At 42.3% G+C, this 21,585-nt stretch overlaps 2 protein-coding genes across 2 annotated transcripts in view; one reads left to right on the forward strand and one right to left on the reverse strand.

Moving 5' to 3' along the window:
* vasnb (vasorin b) overlaps positions 1-7,897 on the forward strand; it is a 41,586-nt gene extending 33,689 nt beyond the window's left edge. The window contains exon 6 of the mRNA XM_054606756.1: positions 3,892-7,897. Coding sequence (XP_054462731.1) covers positions 3,892-5,968 — 2,077 coding nt within the window. The 3' untranslated portion in view covers positions 5,969-7,897. The remainder of the gene's footprint in view (positions 1-3,891) is intronic.
* Positions 1-21,585, reverse strand: part of coro7 (coronin 7) — a 107,099-nt gene that overhangs the window by 44,310 nt on the left and 41,204 nt on the right. The window lies entirely within an intron of this gene.

A 21,585-nucleotide genomic window follows, 5' to 3' on the forward strand; every position in this document is an offset into this window, starting at 1 on the left:
CCCCTCCCCATCCGCATCCACCACAGTTTCTCCTCCACTGGGTTATCAGATGTGCTCGGCCCAGTTTGGAATGAGGCACACTCAAATAAACAATGTGCCCCGGGGAGCTACGTTAGAATCACCACGTTCAGTTTCTAAGGAAAATACCCTCAGTTTTTATCTTGCTCTCCTCTCATGGCCGCCTTGATGTTGTTGTATGTTCTGGCACCGAACCCTCTTCGCCGTCTCTGGCCCTGATTTAATGTACCGAAGTCAAGTTTCTCCATCGCCGGAAGGAATTAGATTGGATTATTTTGGACAACTTCAGACCAATATGATACTTATCTCAGACAAACAGCAAAGAGCATACAGTGTTTGTTCTGAACCGGCATCCTTTAACATAAAGTATGTGTACACACTTCTGCTTAAACACTGCATACGCTTCAGCATTTGCTCGACTCTCCCAAACCCTCTCCTCTCCTGTTTATCTTCACCTTTTGTTTCCCCACACTTTCTGTCATCGTCATTTCCAACCCTGTACTGAGACCTGTCTTTTTCTATGTGACTCATTTTGTGAGGTTTTGGCCTTCTCTTAGAAATCAGGGCTCCAAATTGGTTCTTCCTGAAGGGCTGAGGTTCAAGGGTTCTTTGTAAGATTAAGGGTTCAATTAAGAACCCTTTTAAGCCAAATAACCCTTATTGGAAGGAAGGACTCTCGGTAGAACCCCCTGGGTGGGTTCTTATTCAGTTAGAAGGTGGAAAGGTTCTGGAGAGAACCTTCAGAGATGGTTCTGGGTGGGACAACACACCACTGAGGGGTTTTCCGTAGAGCCTCTCATATGTGTTCTGGGTAAAAACGTCTGACTGACCTCTGGCTTTATAAAAGGTTCCACTAGGAATCATAAAAGGGTTCTCCTTTGGGGACAAGCCGAAGAACCATATATGGCTTAATTTAGTAGAGAGTGGAAGAACACGTAATTTATGATTACTGCAATTAAAATGTTCTTACCTTGGACTTCTACCCAGCCACTTAGGCATGACTCAAAACTTATTCACAACCCTGTGCATGTACTGTAATTACTCACCTGTAAAAGTGAATTTATCCATGTTCTATGTGTAAATTATAGGATAACAGGAACCCTTTACCACTGCTGCCCATTCAGCTGTAGCTGACAGCAAACTGTCGCCACTAGATGTTATTGTTTCTTTCTGGACAAAACTTTCCATAAACAATTGCAACAATTAGCGGGTCCAACTTTTCTGCATGACTGCCAAAGTTCAGGTAGTTTTTCAGTGCTGTTAGTAGGTGCTGACTCTAAAAACTAATTGGTTGCTTTGTTCAATCAAGCCTTGAGGTTTGAGTGGGGTCATGCTATTGACGTCTGGCTGCTCAGAATAACATTTCTACCCGGTCTGAAAGATTTATCTGAATAATAAGAGCAACGTGTTGGCAGTGAGCTTCAGGCGAATGCCATGATTGCTTTAAGTTTATATACTGGAGAAGGAAAAATGTGACATCAGGGAATCTTTCCAAGGAGGCTGCAATTTCAAGGAGGAGCGGAAAGAAAAGTATGCTGAAAGAGAAGGAAAATAAATGGCATGGCTTTGGTGTGATGAGACGATACCCTTCCTCAGCCTCAAACCCCCCCCCTAAAAAAAAACCTTGATCTCCTCTCCAAGTTCTGACATTTGAGGCAGTGATTTTTTTTTGGGAAAGAAAATGTCTAGTTAAACAGACTGAGTGAAAGGAAAGAGTAGCAAATTCATTTTATAAAGGAGAAATTATTTAAGTTGGCAGGAGCTCTGTTGCTACTGTAACATACACTTAGATAAGTCAATTTTTCTCTATTAACAGAGAACAGACAAAGCTGGCTTTGACACCAGTAGTTAAATGAAACAAATCTACAGGAATATTGAAATAAATAAGAAAAACAAGATTTGCATATAGAAAAGGCAATTAGACAGAGGGAGAAAAATATGTGCATTTATTTTGCAAACCCATATGAACATGCTCTTCTTTTCTTCTATAGCCTGGTTCAATATTTGTATATCTAATAGATTATAATAGAAGAGTGCAAGATATATATTAATAACTAACTTTGAAGGAAAATACCATGAAATGAGGAAAATAAAATGTCTGAAACAATTTAATTTCTTGTGCAATGGGACACAACGCCTAAAGCAGTGCAAGAACAGAATGTTCCCTGTGTGTGCACTTCATCTGTGTAAAACTGTAAGTCACACATACTTGGCTTCTCGTTCAGGTATTTATGCAGTGAAGACATCAACAACTGAACTATTTAAGGCCCAAGGGTATGAGCTCCCTCAAACATTCAAGTCCACCAACATACAGTGGGGGCATTGTAAATGTTAAAAAGTTTTAGACAACTTATTACTACCTGCCTGACTCCTTGAAGAGTAAAAAATAAAAAAAGAGAAGACAAAACAGAGGTCTATAGAAGAGAAATGGTTAACAGATAGAGATGTTGCCTCTTCCCCCCAAGGCCGTCTCACTCGATAGCAGAGGATGATAAACTGCCATGCAGACTCTTGTCGGCAACTAGTGTCTTCTTTATCTCCCCTCATTCCTCTGGCCTCTCCATCATCCCTTCACTCCCTTTCAAATACTGAGTTGTTGACGCTCTACCAAGGCGTTTGTTTTGGAAGGCTTGTGTTCAGGTGAAATGGTCTTAAATCACAATAACATATCTTCCTGATAAGCTACAGTACTCTTTTCAGTTTCTGTATATATTTCATCCAGAATAAGAGACATGGCAAGCAGCAGCACTGGCCGTCAGTCTAGGTAATGACAACATAAAAAGCGTGTTATTTATATAGCGTCTATGGTCAGAGAAGCAGCTCCGGCTTTTCGGTGAAGCGACTCTCCAAGTTTAGAACGCCACAAAGTAAATCATCCACAGATGCGTGGCCACGTGCAGCATGGCAGACATACAGCCAAACAAAGTTGACAGGGTATGGTTTTATGAAACTATAGAGAAAAGAGCAGTGTTTATGGCGAATCATTGAGAGGGCGTGTGTGAAGCTTTTCACTGTATCAGTGGCTCTGGAGGGACAAAAAAAAGATTCAGAGCCACTCTGAGTTTTCACTTTGATACATCATCTCAGAAACATAGCATGTTGGATTGGTTCATTGCTGCTGTGTGCCTTTGTGTTTCATAGGCTATGAAGTCTGTCATAAACATAGGGAGAACGGTTCACTGTGACCCCACTACAACCACAGTATGTGCAGTACAGTAAATAGCAGTGGGTGGGCGGCTTACAAATATAAACTCATTATTTAACACCAACACATATTGTCATATAGTATATGCATATGTGGCTGTGGTCATGCACACCCGCATTGCGATCTGTACAATCATTAGAAACAATGGTTTCGGCATGCCGCAATACTATCTATTACGCAGATTATTCCAGGAAGAACCTGAAACGCCTTCAGCCAGAAAAAGTGTGGCAAGACGCCACTGTGTCAACTTTGTCCAGAGTTTAGCAAAAAACTCCCTCTGAAGCCTGATGTCACGACTACAGCCCTATTGTTTGAGAGACCTTGTGACAAAAGACTGACTTTGATCACTGGCTATGCCTAGTTAAACCTTTGATAGTAATCTCTCTCTTTGAAACACATCAGAAAAGCCACACAGTGAATCAATAGCTGACCTTTTACTGGTTTAGAAACTTTATACTATAGGGTGAAAATATGTATTGTTAAAGAAATCCAACATTATGCTGGGTCACATTTCTTGGTACAGCTGAACGGTTCTAAAGTCAAACGTGACCCTAGCACTATTATTTTTTACTACTGTTGTATCCCGTTTACTATCTGTCAGCATTTACTGGATATTTCTCTGGATGATTATGCAGGTCATTGACAGATCATGTGTTCTCTTGTTACAGGCTGAACAGGGAGAGAGAAAGAGTCTGCACCATGAAGGTCTTTCTCACTCCACTGACACCCTTTCTGCTCCTCCTCATCCTTCCCGATGGCACCTGGTCCAGTGACTGCCCAGAGGACTGCTCCTGTTCCACGCCAGACTCCATCTTGTGTTTCCAGAGACGCTCTTCTACCATTCCCAAGGGAGTGTCGACATCCACAAAAAGTCTCTACCTCTTTGCCAACGGCATCGAGGGCTTGACAACTGATGACTTTGAAGGCCTGGAAAACCTGGAGATGCTGGACCTCAGTCAAAACAAATTGACTGAACTTACTGATAGGGTGTTTGAACCTTTGATCTCTTTGAAAAACCTGGACTTGTCATCAAACCAGATCATGGACATCTCAGAGGAATGCTTCCAGGGTATGGCACTGCTTGAGCGCCTTTATTTGTACGGTAATTATATCAAGACCATCCACCCCGCTGCCTTTAATGGCTTGGAGCACCTGCTGGAACTCAAACTGCAGGGCAACCAACTGACATCCCTACCTGCTCTCTCAATGCCACAACTATTGCTGCTGGACCTTCGCTTTAATGTCTTACCCACCTTGGGTCCTTCAGATCTCCAGACCCCAAACCTTGAGTCACTTAAATTGGGTGGTGTGGGGCTCGTCAGCCTGAATAAGGAACTCATAAGTAATCTAAAGAACCTCCACGAACTGGACATCTCAGGAAACCAACTTGAGTACTTCCCCTCAGCGTTAAAGGAGACCCAGGGTCTGATTCACCTCAGCCTGGCTGGAAACCCGATGGTCCCTCTTAAGGCTCAGGACCTGGAGAACCTTGGAGAGCTGCAGGAGTTGGACATTAGCAGCCTCAGTTTGCAAGGCCTTCCTGAAGAGTTCACCCAGCTCTTACCCCACCTCAGAAAGCTAACAGTTGCAGAGAACCCCTTCAACTGTCTCTGCACCTTAGCATGGTTCCCAAGATGGCTGAGAGCCCAGAGCATCACCCTGGAGAGAACAGAGGAGACCCGCTGCCATTTCCCACCTATCAATGCTGGAAAGGTATTGGAAAGACTGGAGCACAGGGATTTTGGCTGTCCTACTACAACTACAGTCACCACTAGTACTGTCAAAACTACCACCACCGTGCCTGTTCCTGTGACTACGATCCCGAGTACTACCAGAGCTATTCTAGTCCCCAGGGCCAGTGACAACCCCACAGACTATCCTTTGCCCCCTGTCCCCGCATCCCCTAGTAGCAGCAGTATGGACCAAGGCGAAGAGAAGCATTTCTGCCCCCCTCACACCTGTCTGAATGGGGGTACTTGTCGTTTGGACCAGCATGGTCAGGTAGAATGTACCTGTCCACATGGCACCTCTGGCATGTATTGTGAAGTCCAAAACCATCACCCGCCTTCACCACCTGAAGCTGAAGTCCCCATGGCAACTGTCAGTGTAAATGCACCAGACATCAGCTCCCATCAAGCAACCACAACCTCAATCCTGCTGGACCTCCACCGCTACATTGAAATGCGGCCTAAAATCCGTGGAATCCGCCTGACCTATCGTAATCTCTCTGGGCCAGACCGCAGGCCGATTCAACTCAGCCTGCCAGCATCCTTCCCAGAGTATAGACTCAGAGGCCTGCAGCCCAACTCCACTTACACGGTGTGTGCCAGTCCACTAGGTGCACCTAGTGGCAAAGACAGTGTCTGCACTGAAGCCCATACGGTTGCTGAAAGTGTCAGCAACCGTCGTCAACAGATTGACGACCAGAGGCTGACAACTATGCTGGTGCCTGCAATTGCCATCCTGCTACTGCTGGTACTAATAGCAGTAGCAGTGGGAGTTGTATGCTATCTTCGCAGAAAGAGGGCCAAGGGCAACCTGGACTTGGAGTGTGAGCCCTCCCAGCTAGAGTTGGATGGAGTGAAGGCTGGTTTGGACAATGGGGCACTGCCTCAGAAACAGCCCCAACTCATGATCCCTGAACCTGCTGTTCAGAATGGCAATCTGGAATATGAGGTGTTGCTACTACAGGATCACTGTACATCAAATAACAATATGACTTCACATAAGCCCTCCTACTTTTGATGCCTTGCTTGGACTACTCAGACCTAAAGGAGGATTTTAGGTGGATTCTTGTTTTTCCCCACTGGTGAAATACAGAGAGCAGCAAATGCTGTTGTGAAAGTGGAGGACAAAGTATCAACCAGCCAAACAGCAAAGGAGAAACTGGACATATATTTAACTCAATGCCCTCCTATTGTCTTAAGTAGACTTTAAACATGTTCAAAAACATTGGTTTGGACTTTAAAAAGCTTTGAAAGTGCCTCTTCTCCATTTACATCCATTTTGCTTCAATAATATTTCCTCACTCACATTGCTGGAATGGCAACCTCTCAGCTCCCATGCTGTGATGCTGGGACTGATGGTGTGTTGTGATTGGCTGAAACCTATAGGTTAAGGGACATGGTGGCCTCAGGCCCTCCTTTATCTGTTCAGAAAGGAGAGTGCACTGAAATGGGGTTGTGCTGACCTTTTCCCCATCACAACAGCCCAGCTAAACACTATATCAGCAATTGTTTTTGCTGCATGTTGTAACTCCTCAGTACTACCCCAAAGGGATCAGTGCTTGCTGTGAATGACCTTAAAGACACCAAATGAAGTTATGCAGAGAAAATAGCTGATGCTTGTATTCTTTATTTGGCTTTAAATATCTTGTGATTTATTGTTTTTGTATGTATGTTTTTTTTATACCTGTCTTTTGATAAAATTGTGACTGTTAACAGCCCTCTATAGTCTCCCCCCAACCCACACACACAAACACACACAGTTCTTGTGACTAACAGACACAACAGCAGATTAAAATCTTTGAAGATTAAAACTCGTTTGGTACCAGCAAAGTCAATCAAAGGGCTTTACCCCCAGAATGTCAGACACTCTAAGTAGATGTGAGCCTGGACAGACTCAAGACTAAATCCCCCTTCTTGATTCTGAAGCCCTCAGTCTGCTTTGCCACCACAAAGGGAGGAGGTAAGCAGGATTACAAAAGGTACAGAGGAAAGCAGTAGAATGAACCTCTTCAGTTTCAGTGCTGCACTAAATTTCATACAGTTTGTAGATTGTCATAATTACAGTAAGCACTCAAATGAATATACAGCAAAAGAACTTTAGAGACTTTATTTATTATTTATATTCACTGCAAGGGAAACTCAGTTTTATCCCTAAATCGCAATTCATGTATATCATGCTACTTGGCCTGGCCCACAACACGTAAACAGTGGTTGTGTATTGTGTTTCTCTTCAGTAAAAATAGCATGCTCGGCGTAATGCTGTGCACAATTTCTCCTTGGCAAGGAGGGTCCAAGTTTTGCTCACTTACACCTAACAAGACTATGTCCATGAGAGGAGCAGACTTCTTTATAATGTCGTGTAGAGGAAGATGAGACTTGCAAAGTGGGAGATCTACAGGAAGGTTATAATGCAGACACAGAGATCCAAATCTGGGAATATAGGGCAAAGAAGGACCCAAGGTAACCATTTGTGTGTGTGTGTGTGTGTGTGTGTGTGTGTGTGTGTGTGTGTGTGTGTGTGTGTGTGTGTGTGTGTGTGTGTGTGTGTAGATCTATCAACTTCAGGATAATGCAAGTACGTGTTCTGTCTTGTGCAAAGACCTGCAGACATCAAGTTACTATCAGTTACCTTCTCTATCTGCCCGCATCTCAAGGACTCCTTTAAGCCCCAAACAACTCTACCTATAGGCAAACACACCAAAGATGTCAGTAAAGTTACCTACCTACTGTATTCCTAGTGCACAATTAACAGTTCCCTGCTAACAAAATGTCTTCATAACCCACACAAACAAATGCAACTGGAATAATTGTCAGTCAAATAGAATATATTGAAGATAACCAAAATTATTTTCGATGTGTTTGTTAATTTTTCCCTGTTTACTTTGGGAAGCTTTTTGTTGTCTTTCTTTTTTTATTTTTTATTATGTGAACTTATTTGTACAAGTAAAAAGAGTGATATTATCATTAAATGAATATCCAAAAACAGAACGCAGAGTTGTCTTTGTTTGTAGTTTCCACCTTTTGCTTGTAAGAGGAAGGATTAGATTGACAGGGGGGATTATGTTTGTCATTAACTTCCCTTTCCTTTTAAGCCATCACTCAACAGGGCAAGGGGGGAGATCACAGGAAGGGGGAGTCCGTGAACGAGAAAGAGAAGGGAACAAAGGTTCAAGTGTAGGTGTAATTATGCTGGATATCATCCACACATTAGAGAGTTTGTGTGTGTACATGTGCTTGTGTATTTGTGCTTTATACATTTCAATAGTGGTACAGTACCAAGCGTCTGCATGGACATTCGGGTGAGCGTGTGTCAGACTCTAGCTCCCTCTTTAATGTTTTTACAGTAATAACAAAAGTCTACAGACTGGCAGTTTTTTTAACTAAATGCTAATGTCTGCATGCCAACATGCTCACAATGACAATGCTAACATGCTGATGTTAAACAGGTTTAATGTCACAACAGGTGGTAACTTCTGAGTCTTACAAGTGAAGCCAATGCAGTGCCTTAAACTGGCATTCTTTCTAATGGCCATCAGAGGGCGACTCCTCTGGTTGCAAAAATAAGTCAAATATACCATAAAGCAGAGTATGCTTTAGGGCACAGCTAGCTTGTGGTTGACGGTTTGATACCACTCTGTTGTCTTGTCTGGGAGTTGTCCTTGTTTTTGTCTTAAAACATTAACCCTTTCACCGAGATTTTTAGTTTCCTAGATATATCTAGTTCAGCATTAGTTGTATTTAGGTCCACCCTCTCATGTTACTACTGGTTGCAAAAAAACAATATGACATCGGCCAAAATCTAAGATGGCGACGGCCATAATGCCGAATTCGTAGCTTCATGACGGTGACCACGTCCTTTATCCAGTCTATGTATGTACACCATCTTAATTTAGCATGTTAGCATGTTGATATTTGCTAATTAGCAATAAACACAAAGTACAGCGGAAGTTGATAATGTAATCAGTTCTTCAGTTATTTGGTCATAAGCTAAAGAGCCATGTCGCTAGCATGGATAAAAATATTGTTAAAGTCATGCATCCCAATTTCCAAGGTGATATAATTAATAATTAATATGCAAGTGTTCTATAAAAGTATTTGATTCTCTTTGCTACATTTAACAGTGCACCACCACGCAAAATGTATTTCTTACAAGACAATGGACAAAAGGTCTTGGAATTGTTCCATACCAGCAGTGAGCTGGAGGCAAAATGGAAATAAAGATTATGATTGAAAACACTCTTGTTAAGGTTGTAATTGTATTTAACCATTTTTTAAATGTCTCACTGGTTTAAGCCTAATGAGTGAGCATTGTTTGCAAACCCCCACAATAAACAGGCTGACCACCCATGAGTTTTATAGGAAGAATGCTGCGAGGGGATTGATGCAGCATGCACGCAAACACGCCCACACCTACAAACAAACTCATGCATGTACTGGCTCATAGCTGGGAGCTGTTGTGCAAGGTCCCATGCTAACAACACAAACACATAAAACAGCACCACTCCTGTCATGGAGGCCCTATTATATCAATTTGCTCAGAGAGACCAACCTTCCTAGTGAAATAATAAGAAAAAAAACCCATGGGGTTCAATAAGTTTAAACTTCCTTGTACTTCCTCTACTGTTTTAAAGGAACAGGGTGTAGCATTTGGGGGATCTATTTGGCAAAGATGGAATATAATATCATTAAGTAATTTTTGTTGTGTATAATCACGTGAAAATAAGAATTGTTGTGTTTTCTATCCTTAGAATAAGCCATTTATATATAAATATGGAGCATATGTTTCAGTTGGTTACAATCTGCCACCTTACTGTTACATGTCGCCCAATCCTACACACTAGACCTTTAACCTCAATGTGTTCTGATTTTTTTAATAATATATGCATCTTTTTTTAAGTTGTAAAATAATAAAGCCTGTTTTAGCCTCTCATCTAATTAAAATGGAAGGAGTCTGTCTGTACGTATGTATGTATGTATATCTGTCCTTCAAGTATTCGACAACTGTTCAACCGATCTACTGAGGATCCATATGTGTAGGCTTGCAATCATAAGTACACACTGGATACACTGGATAAACTCCATGTAAAAGGACTGATAAGATACATCGATGATGCCAAATAAGAATAATACCTGCAGCTAAAAGAATGCATGCTTGTTTCTGTCTTTCTCTCTCTCTACAGGCATCTGCAAATGTTCACGTATATAAATAAGAAAAGGAGAACAGAGCGTGTGTGTGTCGGTTTCTCTCCTTTCCTTCCATAAAACAGTCCCTCTTTCTTTCCCTGCCTTTAAGAGAAACCCGGTTCCTGGATGAGGTCCAAGTTTTACACTAACTCTCAGCATGCGCTGCTCAATGGCCCCTATTGTAGTTTCAAGGAACCTTTTCACAAAATTCAACCCAAACAAATTCCACATGGAATTATTTCTGAGTAAATATTTTTTCACTCCCCTCCTTTCTGTTTATCTCTTACTCTCTATTTAAAGTTGTCCAATTTTCTTTCCAATTTCAGAGAGGCTAGAATGCAGCCAAGCAAAATGTGTTAAAGCACCAGGTAAGTGGCTTCAAGTAGCATTTGTATTTGCTCTGCAGTTCCCAATATCTTAATCAAATGACTTATTCTCTCTTTCTGCCTCTCTCCTCTTCCATCTTCCAAAAGCCCTCCAGCCCATACAGCACAGCTGACCTCCCAGTAACCTCAAACCATCTCTCCAACCTCAGCCAAGAGTATCATCAGTCAGCAGTTTGGAGCATGAAACGAACTCCTCAAAAATCACAAGATAAAGCATTGAACTGGTCATAAACTACAAAAATAGAAACAATTTTTTTTTTAATTCCTCCCGGCACAAATAAGAATTTGAAATCTCAAGATTTTATTCTATGCACTTTCCATTAAGTTTTCATGATGATGCTACGTGCTAATCAACAAGCGCCAAGTAGTTTAAAAGAGGGAATAGAAGCAGCGGAGAGTAAAAAAAGAGTAGAGACGGAGAAGAAGAGCTGAGTAGAGAAAACACACCACCACTTTGTTTTTGGAACCTGGTTCTCTGGCTCCAGTTTTTGGCGCTCTGCTTGTTTCCCTACGACGCTCGCTCCAACTCTCCTGCCCCACATCCCACCTTCCCTCCCTCTACATCTTTCTGAAGTACTAATAACAGTCCTCTCATGCCATACAGCTGCCAGTCCGTGCCAGTAGATGGCCCAGATGCTACTCTGACAAAAACCAGTGCGGAAAAATAAGTTAAAAAAAGGAAGAATTTGAATTCGATTAGCTCTTGGCGACATACATTAGCCGGCACACACGCAATTCATTTCACAAGCTGTTTAATAGATTATTAGGTATAAAAACAAACTGCGGTGGGATTTCCCTAGTGCAAACATTTTTTTCCAATCCTAGGCTTGTCATTTGTGTCTTTTTCAGTCATTGCCTCACCCCTTATTAGAATATAGACTGACCCGCCTCATCATTATTTCATACTGGAATTGGACAATGCAAGCAGGCAGGTAAGTGAAGTATAATCGGAGCGAATCAGGGTCATATATTTTTTGTAAATATGGCTCTATGCTGGGCTGGCATGAGGCCTAAGTAAAATAAAGTAGGCCAATGCCTTGGGCAATGTTAATTTGCTTATATGTGCATTTGGTTGTTTTCCTGAGGCTGCATCCAGTAATGAAGATATCAGTTTAAGTTTTAAGACTGTCCAGCCGAAACCTGGTCCCAAATGAAGATCTGAAAACGTTATCCTACAGGCTGTTCTGTCTTTTAAACTTGCAGTCTCACTTGTCTGTGGTTGTAAGTGTTTCATTTATGCCAATAATTACAATAAACCATCACGTCATGGATCATGTGATAGATAATTGCTAAGGCTGTAAATATTATTTCTACTCAATAATGTAATTATCTTCAAATAATCTATTCATCATTTAGTCTATGAGATGTAAAAAAGTAGATAAAAATACTTCCCACCCAGCTTCCTAAAGCCCAAAGGGATGTCTTCACATGACTTTGTCGTGTTCACCCAAAAGTCCCAAATTCAAAGATATTCAGTTTGCTACATATAAAAGCAGCAAATCCTCACATTTAAAAGGCTAGAACCAGAGAATGTTATGTCTTTTGTCATTTTTTACATACAAAATTACTATAATTAACTGGTTCTCAAAAAAGATGCAAATTATTTTTCTGTTGATAAATCAATCGAAATTGTTTCAGCTCTAATAAAGCCATTATTTAATTGAGGAGGAAGTGCTAGTTAAAAAAAACACAAATGCATTTTGGTCCTGACGTGACACATTCATCCTTGAAATTCTAAAATTATAATCACTTGGAAGATCAGAAATCTAAAAACCCACTGCAGCTGAGGGATCTTAATTAATAGATAATCTCACATATGTGGAAAATCTTGTTCATAGAAAACCATAAAACAAAAACAGATGTAGAGGAGAAAAGTGCAGCGTTAGATTCTCTAATGTAAAAATGACTGTTTGTGCCTTAATACTCACTGACCCTTTTATCCAGATATTACTGAACCTGCTGTAAATAATATTCTGTATTTTCATTCTTGGGAGCCCAATAAAAAATATGATTTAGTGCCACAAAAAGCTTAGGCTGGTATTACTGTAGGTTTATAGAAGCAGAACGAAAGAAAGTCGAGCTTCATGAGCGCAAGGTTATGAAAGAAATATAAACATCAATAGGGAAACCAGAAATGGAAAGTGATTATCCAACCAATGCTGTAAGATAAGAAGGAGAGGATGGAAAGAATTAGACAAACTTATAGAGGTGGAGCGATGATGAAATGCCAAGGGAGAGGGAGGTGGAGGGACTCTGTTACTGGCTGAGTCCCAGCAGGGCCACATGCAGAGAAATGCTTACCCGTCTTTGGAAATGGGTTGCGGAGGTGTTGAGTGTGTGAGTGTGTGAGTGTGTGTGTGTGTGTGTGTGTGTGTGTGTGTGTGTGTGTGTGTGTGTGTGTGTGTGTGTGTGTGTGTGTGTGTGTGTGTGTGTGTTTGTGTCCAACAGACAGCAGTGGATATTAAGAGCACTTAAACAGAACAGCCTGTCACTGCTGGAAAGGAACTCAAGTGTGCAACTCATTTCAAAGGAATGGAGGGACAGTGGGTGGAGGAGCTTTATTTATTCAGAAAAATATAAGCAAATGAGTAATGGTATTAACAAAGAGGGGAGGAGGCGGTGGACAGAGAGGAGGTCGTTGAGGGTGACAGGGGTGGAGGAGGGGGGTCAAGTACTAGCACTTATTGGTTAAAAACTGGTTCATAATCAAACATGCTAGTAAAATCTGTAAATTCCAAATAAGCTCTCCAAGACTGGCAGATGCAAGCGTATCGTTTTCAAACTAATCAAATCCAGTTATTCCAGAGTAAGCACATGTAAGAATAGCTTATAGCACTCTCCAACTTTTCTGGCAGGAGGACACAGTTTCTTGGCTCGTCGTTTTACTGAATTAAACCTAGCTATAACCATTTGGATACATGCACAATTCATTAATGAGAAGAATTAGACTTCTAAATGAAATTCCTTTGAGGTAATCAAGTCTCTCTGGGATGAGTTCAGAGAGGTCAGGATATCAGCCAGCCCTGAAGGAAGGTTTCTTTGCCTCTCATGGCCTTTGTAAGAAAACAGCTGTGATTAGAAGTGATGGGGGTCCGAGCAGCTGTTCATGGAGCTAGTAGTTAGAAACACCAAAGGTAAACAAGGGGCCCAATTTTGTAAACCCGGTGGTGAATTCCGGTGATTGTCACCAACAGCAACAGTTGACATGCACTAGGGTCTGGCAGGCCTCAGGATACAGACAATACTTTCTTGTTTGTCGGGGGCCCAAAACCTCAACACTTCCGACCACAACCATCTCCAGACAAAAGGAAGAGGAACACAAGTAAAGTGACAGTTACTGAGATGTCATAATTTCTGTGCTGCCTTAAAAAAAATCATGCTCTTGTTACAGTTCTGTTTGTTATTTCTAGGCATATTTGATCACATACACAAATACATCACAACTGCTGTACTGCATGTAACTCGATTGATGAGGCAAAGGATCTTCTGGGCAGAGTCCCCGGAGCTTATTAAAACAATTGACTATTCACAATACTATTCATCTCACCAGTTTAGCAGCTGATCCAGCAAGTGAAACAAACTGTACACACACACAGACACTTATAAGGTTAAACAGAGATGATTGTGATTCGCTGTAAAAAAATGATGCAGTATTGAGTTCAGGTCAGGTGAGCAGATGCAGAGTCTGGCATCTTATTGAGGTGTTAGTTCCCCTTTAATTAATTAACTGTAGCGGCTCCCTGCTGTTGTGGCTCTACATAGACATTTCATAAAAACTATAGTTGCAATAACTAGCTTTTCAATCAGGATATAAATATTTTAATGAGGACCCCTACAAGGCATCTGCAGCATGAACTCATCTTGAATTGATAATGGGAGTTATTTGTTGCAAACAGAGACACAGTTACGAGCTAAATCTCCCATCTCAACAACTAAAATAAGACAAAACAATCTCTCATGTGCTTATACACTTCTTCTTTCAAAAGGAGGGAAATATCTGGTTCTAAGTGGGTTGTTTGACTTGGAACCTGTTGTTTACTATTTCCTCTCTCTCTTTCTCCAGTCTCTTCATTCCTCCATTTTTTTATTCTCCCAGACAGCAACATTTAAGAGTCAAAAACGTGCAGCACAATAACAAAACAGTAGAAGCATAACATCCATAACTTAAGAGTAACACACTGACGGGAAGAGAGCCAGGCCAAAGCATTCAGGCCTCCGATACTTCCCCCTGAAGACACCAGCAGACATTCATCAAACACCGCTGTGTACACATCCTGAGCTAACTTTCAAACTCTACTTGCATCATGGCTGCACTGTGTATACACATCTGCAGATTCCATGTTGTTTGTGGCTTGAGCTCCTGTGTAATCTCTGAGCTGAGCTGAGCTGAGCTGAGCTATTCCATAACGTGGGTGGGCATATTACGGGTACAGGCAAGTAAAGAGAAAAACAACAACATTCCACTCAAATTATTAGCACTTCAAACACTAATACAAATAGCTATACCTCACACACCCTTTAGAGAATTAAATTAGTTTTAAGATTGGCACTTAGATAAGAAACACTGCATTTAAATTATTTCTTGTCTTTCTTATCACTGAGCAGTGTGTGTGTGTGTGTGTGTGTGTGTGTGTGTGTGTGTGTGTGTGTGTGTGTGTGTGTGTGTGTGTGTGTGTGTGTGTGTGTGTGTGTGTGTGTGTTCTGGCTCAAAGGTTGACTTCAGTAATCCACATCAGTCACACTAATTCCATTTCCCCCAAACACACATCCACATCCAGCCCAAACACAAGTGTTCACCGGCAGATCACAATAATAGCCGTCTCAAACATCCTGCTGCCACAGGGCTGGGGCCACCTGACCTCTGACCCCTGCATGTGAACTCTAACTCTACAGGAATAGGCCGTCGACTTCCGGCCAACAAACACCTGTTTGTTTCTAGCAGCTAATAACACTAAGAGGGAGGGAGGGAGTCATTACACTCAAACACACAAGATGTTGATCTGCTAATCCCGTCCTTAGGGAGGGTCTGGACAGTCACAAGTGTCTGGGTGCTGATTAGTAGTGAGCTGGTGAATGAGTAGCAGACCAGGGTAAGGCTGATTTTTACAGACTGTTGTCTGGTTATTAGGAAGCTGGTTTACATATCCTGATCTGTCGGGGCTAAAGTGTGACAAAGACACACAGGAGCCGCTTATAGATCTGAATGAAATGGTGTTAAAAGGCTATTTACAAGTACTTTTGTCTTTTAAGTAAATTTTGACAGGTCAGCTTGTGCAAACTCAAACATGCTTGAAATAAACAGTATTTATTAGCAAGGTTGATCCTGTTAAAGAATACTGAAAATTTTGAACCTAGAAAATTGCAGCCAATTTTCAATTATTAAATGTTTTTGTTCTTTTTATTTAATTATTTTCACAGCATAGGCAATGGACCCCAAGGAAATAAGTTTTTTATTTTATTGTGTAACTCTTGTAGTTGTGTGTGATTTAATTTTGTTCTTCTCATTAAGTGAATTAAACTAAATCAATTCTGCATGTTTGCTTTTTGTGTGTCTTCCCAAAAACTGAGCTCATGGATCTAACGCTTTTTGATAAAAGAAGAACTGTAACAGTTTGCAGCTGCATTGCGGAGCAAAAATAAAACATATTTTTTTTATAAAAAGTAAGCAAAGACAAAATAATTGTCACTGCAAAGTATTAACTATCTGGGGCATGTCTGTGCAAGCTGATCTTTATGCTGGACTGATCGTGTCAATGGTATGTTTTGTAAAACAATAGGCAGTACTTTAAAGTAAACACAATTTATATTTCGTGAGCTAAAACATGCAAAACCACCAGTATGGCTCTTTAAGTATGGCCTCTGCTCTCCACTGCCTCAGTATGCGTACTCGCAGCCACAGCCGACCTCTGTCTGGTCCAGTTGCAGCAACTGTTGCAAACAGCCACTTACAGCCCACGACTCTCCGAAGCCTGGCCAGGGTCGGAGAGGGCATTTTTTGGAGAGAAAGAAAGAGAGAGAGAGAGAGAGAGAGAGAGAGAGAGAGAGAGAGAGAGAGGGTGGTGTGCTGGGCTGGGTGGTGCTATGGTCAAAACAATGGAGTGAGAAACTAGCCACCACACAAGACAAACATAAACAGGGACACCCGCTGGGCAGGCTGACGCCGCGTGCCTGTGTGGGTGCCTGCCAGCCCAGACTGTGGCCTCGGGGGGGGGGCATGGCCGCCGAGCATCCAAGTGGGCACCTCAAGTTGATGGGTTAACCCCAGTGGAAAGTCCGCATCAGCGCGCATGGAGCCCACTGTGGCTAAGAGAAGGTAGCGATTCACCAGACCCCCCCCCCCACACACACATACACACATACACTAATGTAGCCATCACTTCTCATGCAACCACAAGCTAAATGTATCCTCCATGCACGGCAGAAAATAGCATAACTGTGGAGAGGGAGAGGAGGGGGGGGGGGGGGCTGATATGAAGACATAAAAGTAGAGGGTTGAGATGGAAGAAGGAGAGGTGATGAATGGACAAAATAGTACGGGAGTTATTGTGGTGTGTCTGAAGGGGAAACAACTTCATAGGGAGAAAAAAAGGAATGATTATCGAATGAAAGATAAGGACGATTACATGAAGACACTGAAGGAGGGTCTGAAAGATGGATGGAGCACGCCAGACAGATGAAGAGAACGGGGGAGGGGGGGTCTCTTAAATTCAACCACCACATATTTTCCCCTTGAAAAAGGATATAATTTACACAAACCCACTGAAGGTCATGAGCAGAGCATGCGGTGCCAACTCCATCCCAGCAGCCAACACATTTTTTCTTTCCCTTTTCCTTTTCTGTCCGTCTTTCTTTCTTTCGTTCTGTCCCTGTCTTTTGTCGGTCTGTCTCTCTTTCTGTCTCTATAAGCATCTTTTCCATCTATTTTTACGGGACCTACTCCAATCACTGCAGATTTTTAGGGTTGGGAGATGACTGCGTGTGTTCGTGTGTATGTTATTCAAAGACTGTGTGTCTTTTAGCAATCTTGGGTTTTTGCAGCGCGCGGTTAGCAGGAAGTGGTGTTCCACTCCAGTTTCAGCGTCTTGCATCCCCCATCTTTATTATGATCAAAAACACAGAGGGAAGAAGGGAAGAACATTCACTAGTATAACAGCCTAGGTGGAATGAGCATGGTATGGCATACAGGCCGGGGGAAATTAAGGATTTTAGACATAAAGGCATTGTGACCAGGGCATGTGAGCAAAGAGTAAAAGAATAAAAGGCCAGATCGTCCATGTTCTTCTCCACGGCAAAAATCCCTCGGAAACGCCCCTGCATAAAAGCACAAAAAGGCATCAGGCAGCATTTTGCGACATTGTTTTGCCTGCTAATGTAATCCGACTAAGACGAAAACTATTTTAGAAAACATTGTGACATGACCTCTGCCTCTGACCAACACTGAACAGAGCAGCGGAGTGACATTTCTGCGAGGTCAGATGTTCACCGCCGAGTGTTAAAACATCTGTTGACAAAAGAGTGGTGTTGAAGTTTGGAAGACACAAATGTGTTTATACGCGTGTGCTAGCTTAGACAGTAGTTAGCCCGCAGCTAACCGTGGAGACAGCGCACAGACTGCCAGCTCACAGCTGTGAGTCCCCACAGCTTCACAGCTTCACAGCAGCAGTGGACCGTGGATGCTGCATGATGGCCAGGATGTGTGGAGAACGGGTAAGAATAATACAGGCCACCTCAGCAGCGCACGTGTGTGTATGAATTTCTATCGCCATTTGTCCATCAAGCCTGTGTTTTTGGGGGTTTTTTCAGTCGAGTGCTAATGAAAGCTCTGCCTCCTCTAGAACACCACCCATGCAGGTCAGAGTGAAAGACCCAGTAGATCCCAAGCTTTGTCCCTTTTGCCCTCTGAGGAACAAGTGGTCCCTAAAATATTTTTCCATTAACAGGGCCTCCCTCTTTCTCCGGGCTGGTCTTTTGGTCAAACATGTTTGTCCAAAGGTGCTTTGTGAAAGAGTTGCTCTTTCACTCTCACTCCAAGACCTAATCCACGCAGCTGGCTTACAAAGAAACCAATTGGAAAGGAAAAACAGCAGGAGACAGCAAACATGGAGGTACCAAACCGAGCAGGCACATCAGCTTTACAATGTCTGTTTTTCAGTGGTAAAACACTCCCTACTTCCTGGTTTGAATGGCAAAACAGAAATGAAAGCAAAAAAGCTGATAGAGAGATATATCTTCTAATAGAAAAAGAGACAGTATGACTGGTTTAAACTGAACTGACAAGCAACTGAATCAACAAAGTGGTTGCTACTATCTTGTTAAAGTATCACCAATGTTGCGCCTGAATGCATGGCTGCATTAAGACACGGATGATTAAGTCTGCGTCACTCCACCTGTCAAATGCTGCAGAGTGATGATGAATGCTGTTTGGCGATGGTCTACGTGTGCTGAAAAAAGGTAAAGAAACGGCAGACCCGTTCAGGCATGTACGTGCTTATGACACCATGGCATGTACTAAGATAACGCATACATATATATATGTTTATGTGTCTGTGTGTGTGTGAGACTGACATATCCAGCTTTTTTTGGTAGCAATGCAGCCCCTCCAGCTCACAATTGGGCAGCTGTGTGTGAAACACCTGTGTCCCACATGCACTCCTCAACACACACATACAAAGAGCATTTAGAAGAGTGCCCCTATGATGGAGTAAATGGAAATGGCAGACATCTCCCTGTCCCCCACCACACACATTTCTATAGATAATAGACCAGGACAGGAACCACTTTCAGTTGACTTTTGCAATGGGATCAGTGGGGAGAGAAAATCCACTGACTTTATGGGAGACGGCACACCACAGCGGGCCACCTCTTCATAATCATCCATGTAGTTCTGATTGCCTGCACCAGTGATTGCAGCAACACTGGCAGGTGCATTTTTTTTTTTTTTTAACCCTGACACCACAATTTAACAGCTACTGAATTGAAAAGGCAGCTGAACATGCTAAGTTGGTCTTGTAGTGTGCCTTAAATTCAAAACAGTTTCTCTAAATCAACAAACACGCTGAAGTCTGAGCTCCTCGTCTTTTGTGGCCGGAGGAAAAAAAAAATTAGACAAAAGACGGCAAAGGCACAATAGAGGGCTTACACTCCCAACTCTTACAAGACTCTACCTCCCACTTGTCCCCAACTCTTCAGTCCCCTGCCACCGCAGCCTCGCACAAAGCCTTCATACAATAGAGGACTGACTAATTGACCTCGCCGAAATAATGTTAGCTGCCTTCAAACAGAGGACATTCAGTTGATGTCAGAGCAGGAAAGTCCACCGAGGTTTCCTGAAGAGCACACAGACTATAGACCAACTGGTGTTCCCCCTGAGGGTCCTCCATCTTTTTCTTCTGGTCTCCCACTCTAACTTGTTTTGCACAATGGAGAATTTTGTTTTCCATGCCACCATCACCTTCTCAACTCTCCCACCCAATTACATTATGATGACGTTTTGTTTTTTTATCTGCTAAGGCCACTTGCACCGTCGCACACACAACCTTTGGCAGAAGAAACAGGGAGGGCCGTGCAGGTGCAGAACAGCTTTTGTTGTCATAACATTTCCATAGAGACAAGGGAAATCTGAAAGGAGGTGCTCAGTCCTTTCTCTGCTATTTTACTCTCTGTTGTCCACACAGTATTCAGCAACGTGTGTGCACATACACACATGAACACAAACCAACCTGTGTGTCTCAACCTCTGGCTCATCAACTCAATTTAAACACAGCGAGGCATTAAAGCATCCTGGATTCTGACCAGTTATGTAACTCTGAGCAGCAGCACGCTTCAGCACTTTTCCCATTTAACGAAGCGTGGCATATTACTCCTGCCCCGATGACACCGAAATGTTTCCACAGTGTGGGCAGACAATAATTGCCACATGGGAAGTGACTTCGGCAAGGAGCACATGTGGCCCACCTGCTATCGACAGATCTTTCCTTCTGTTTTTCAGAGTTTCCTTTTTCATACAGCAGCTCTGCCAATGGCGGCCGCAGGATCACTGGTTTCTATCATGGAAACATGATCATAAAAGAGAATACAATGAGCAGACAATCCACCTAGCCTGCTCTCTCTATAAAACGATAGGAAAAGTCTGCTCACTCAAAGAAGGATTTGCTATTGTGCCAGATGTGGATGAGTGGTGTTACACAGAGCATTTACAGATGTGAAAAGCCAATGGCTGAGATAATATGAGATTATCTTTGGCATCACTATTGGCAGTGACATTTTTGTTTTGTTTTTGGCTGAAATGGAAACGATGAAACGATGACCATGTGGTTCAAGAAACAAACATAATGGGATAATGGGATTTGGCTGCTGAGATGGTTCTTGAAAAGGTGCGTTTCATTTCATCATAAATTCATGCACAATTTAGCACAACAGCCGAACAATTATTGGAAAGGCGCCTTTACAACTGTCCAACCAATAAGAACTTTGTATGATGTTCAGTAGGTGTAGATATTTCTAAAACTACTCCCAAGAAAGGATAACCTTCGAGGGTTTTTCACAATATGCAAATACCAAATATGGTCTCCAGGATAGAAAGGGCAGATTACAGTTTAGAGTAAAAGTACAGTATGAAATCTACAGAGTCCAGGAGCAAAGTGTTGTGAACTGATGACGCAAAGACCAACATGTACAGAACCAGATTGACGGGAAGACATGGACGAAAAAAAGGAACGTCACAAAGTCCAACAAATGCCGCCTTATCTGTCACACATTGGGAAGGTGGCATTTTACTTTGGTCCCCTCTGACAGCAGCTGTAAAATGAATCCAGAAACTTTTAATCAGCTCCGATGTTAGCGAATGCTGCAAAGCTCATTGATCAATACATCAGCGTACAGCAGAACAATGATTCTAAAGCCAACACAGAAATGGCCAATTTTATTCCAATTATGTGTGGGACACAATATCCAAATAGTTCGTCTGATTTGGATGTAAACGCCTTCAAATTGTAGCTGAAAGTCTTCCTTTATATATTACAATCTGCTGGAGTACAGAGCCTACAGAACATAAAATGTGTCCAAC

The sequence above is a fragment of the Anoplopoma fimbria genome, chromosome 11 (genome assembly GCF_027596085.1).
Source record: "Anoplopoma fimbria isolate UVic2021 breed Golden Eagle Sablefish chromosome 11, Afim_UVic_2022, whole genome shotgun sequence".
NCBI classification, from domain to species: domain Eukaryota; kingdom Metazoa; phylum Chordata; class Actinopteri; order Perciformes; family Anoplopomatidae; genus Anoplopoma; species Anoplopoma fimbria.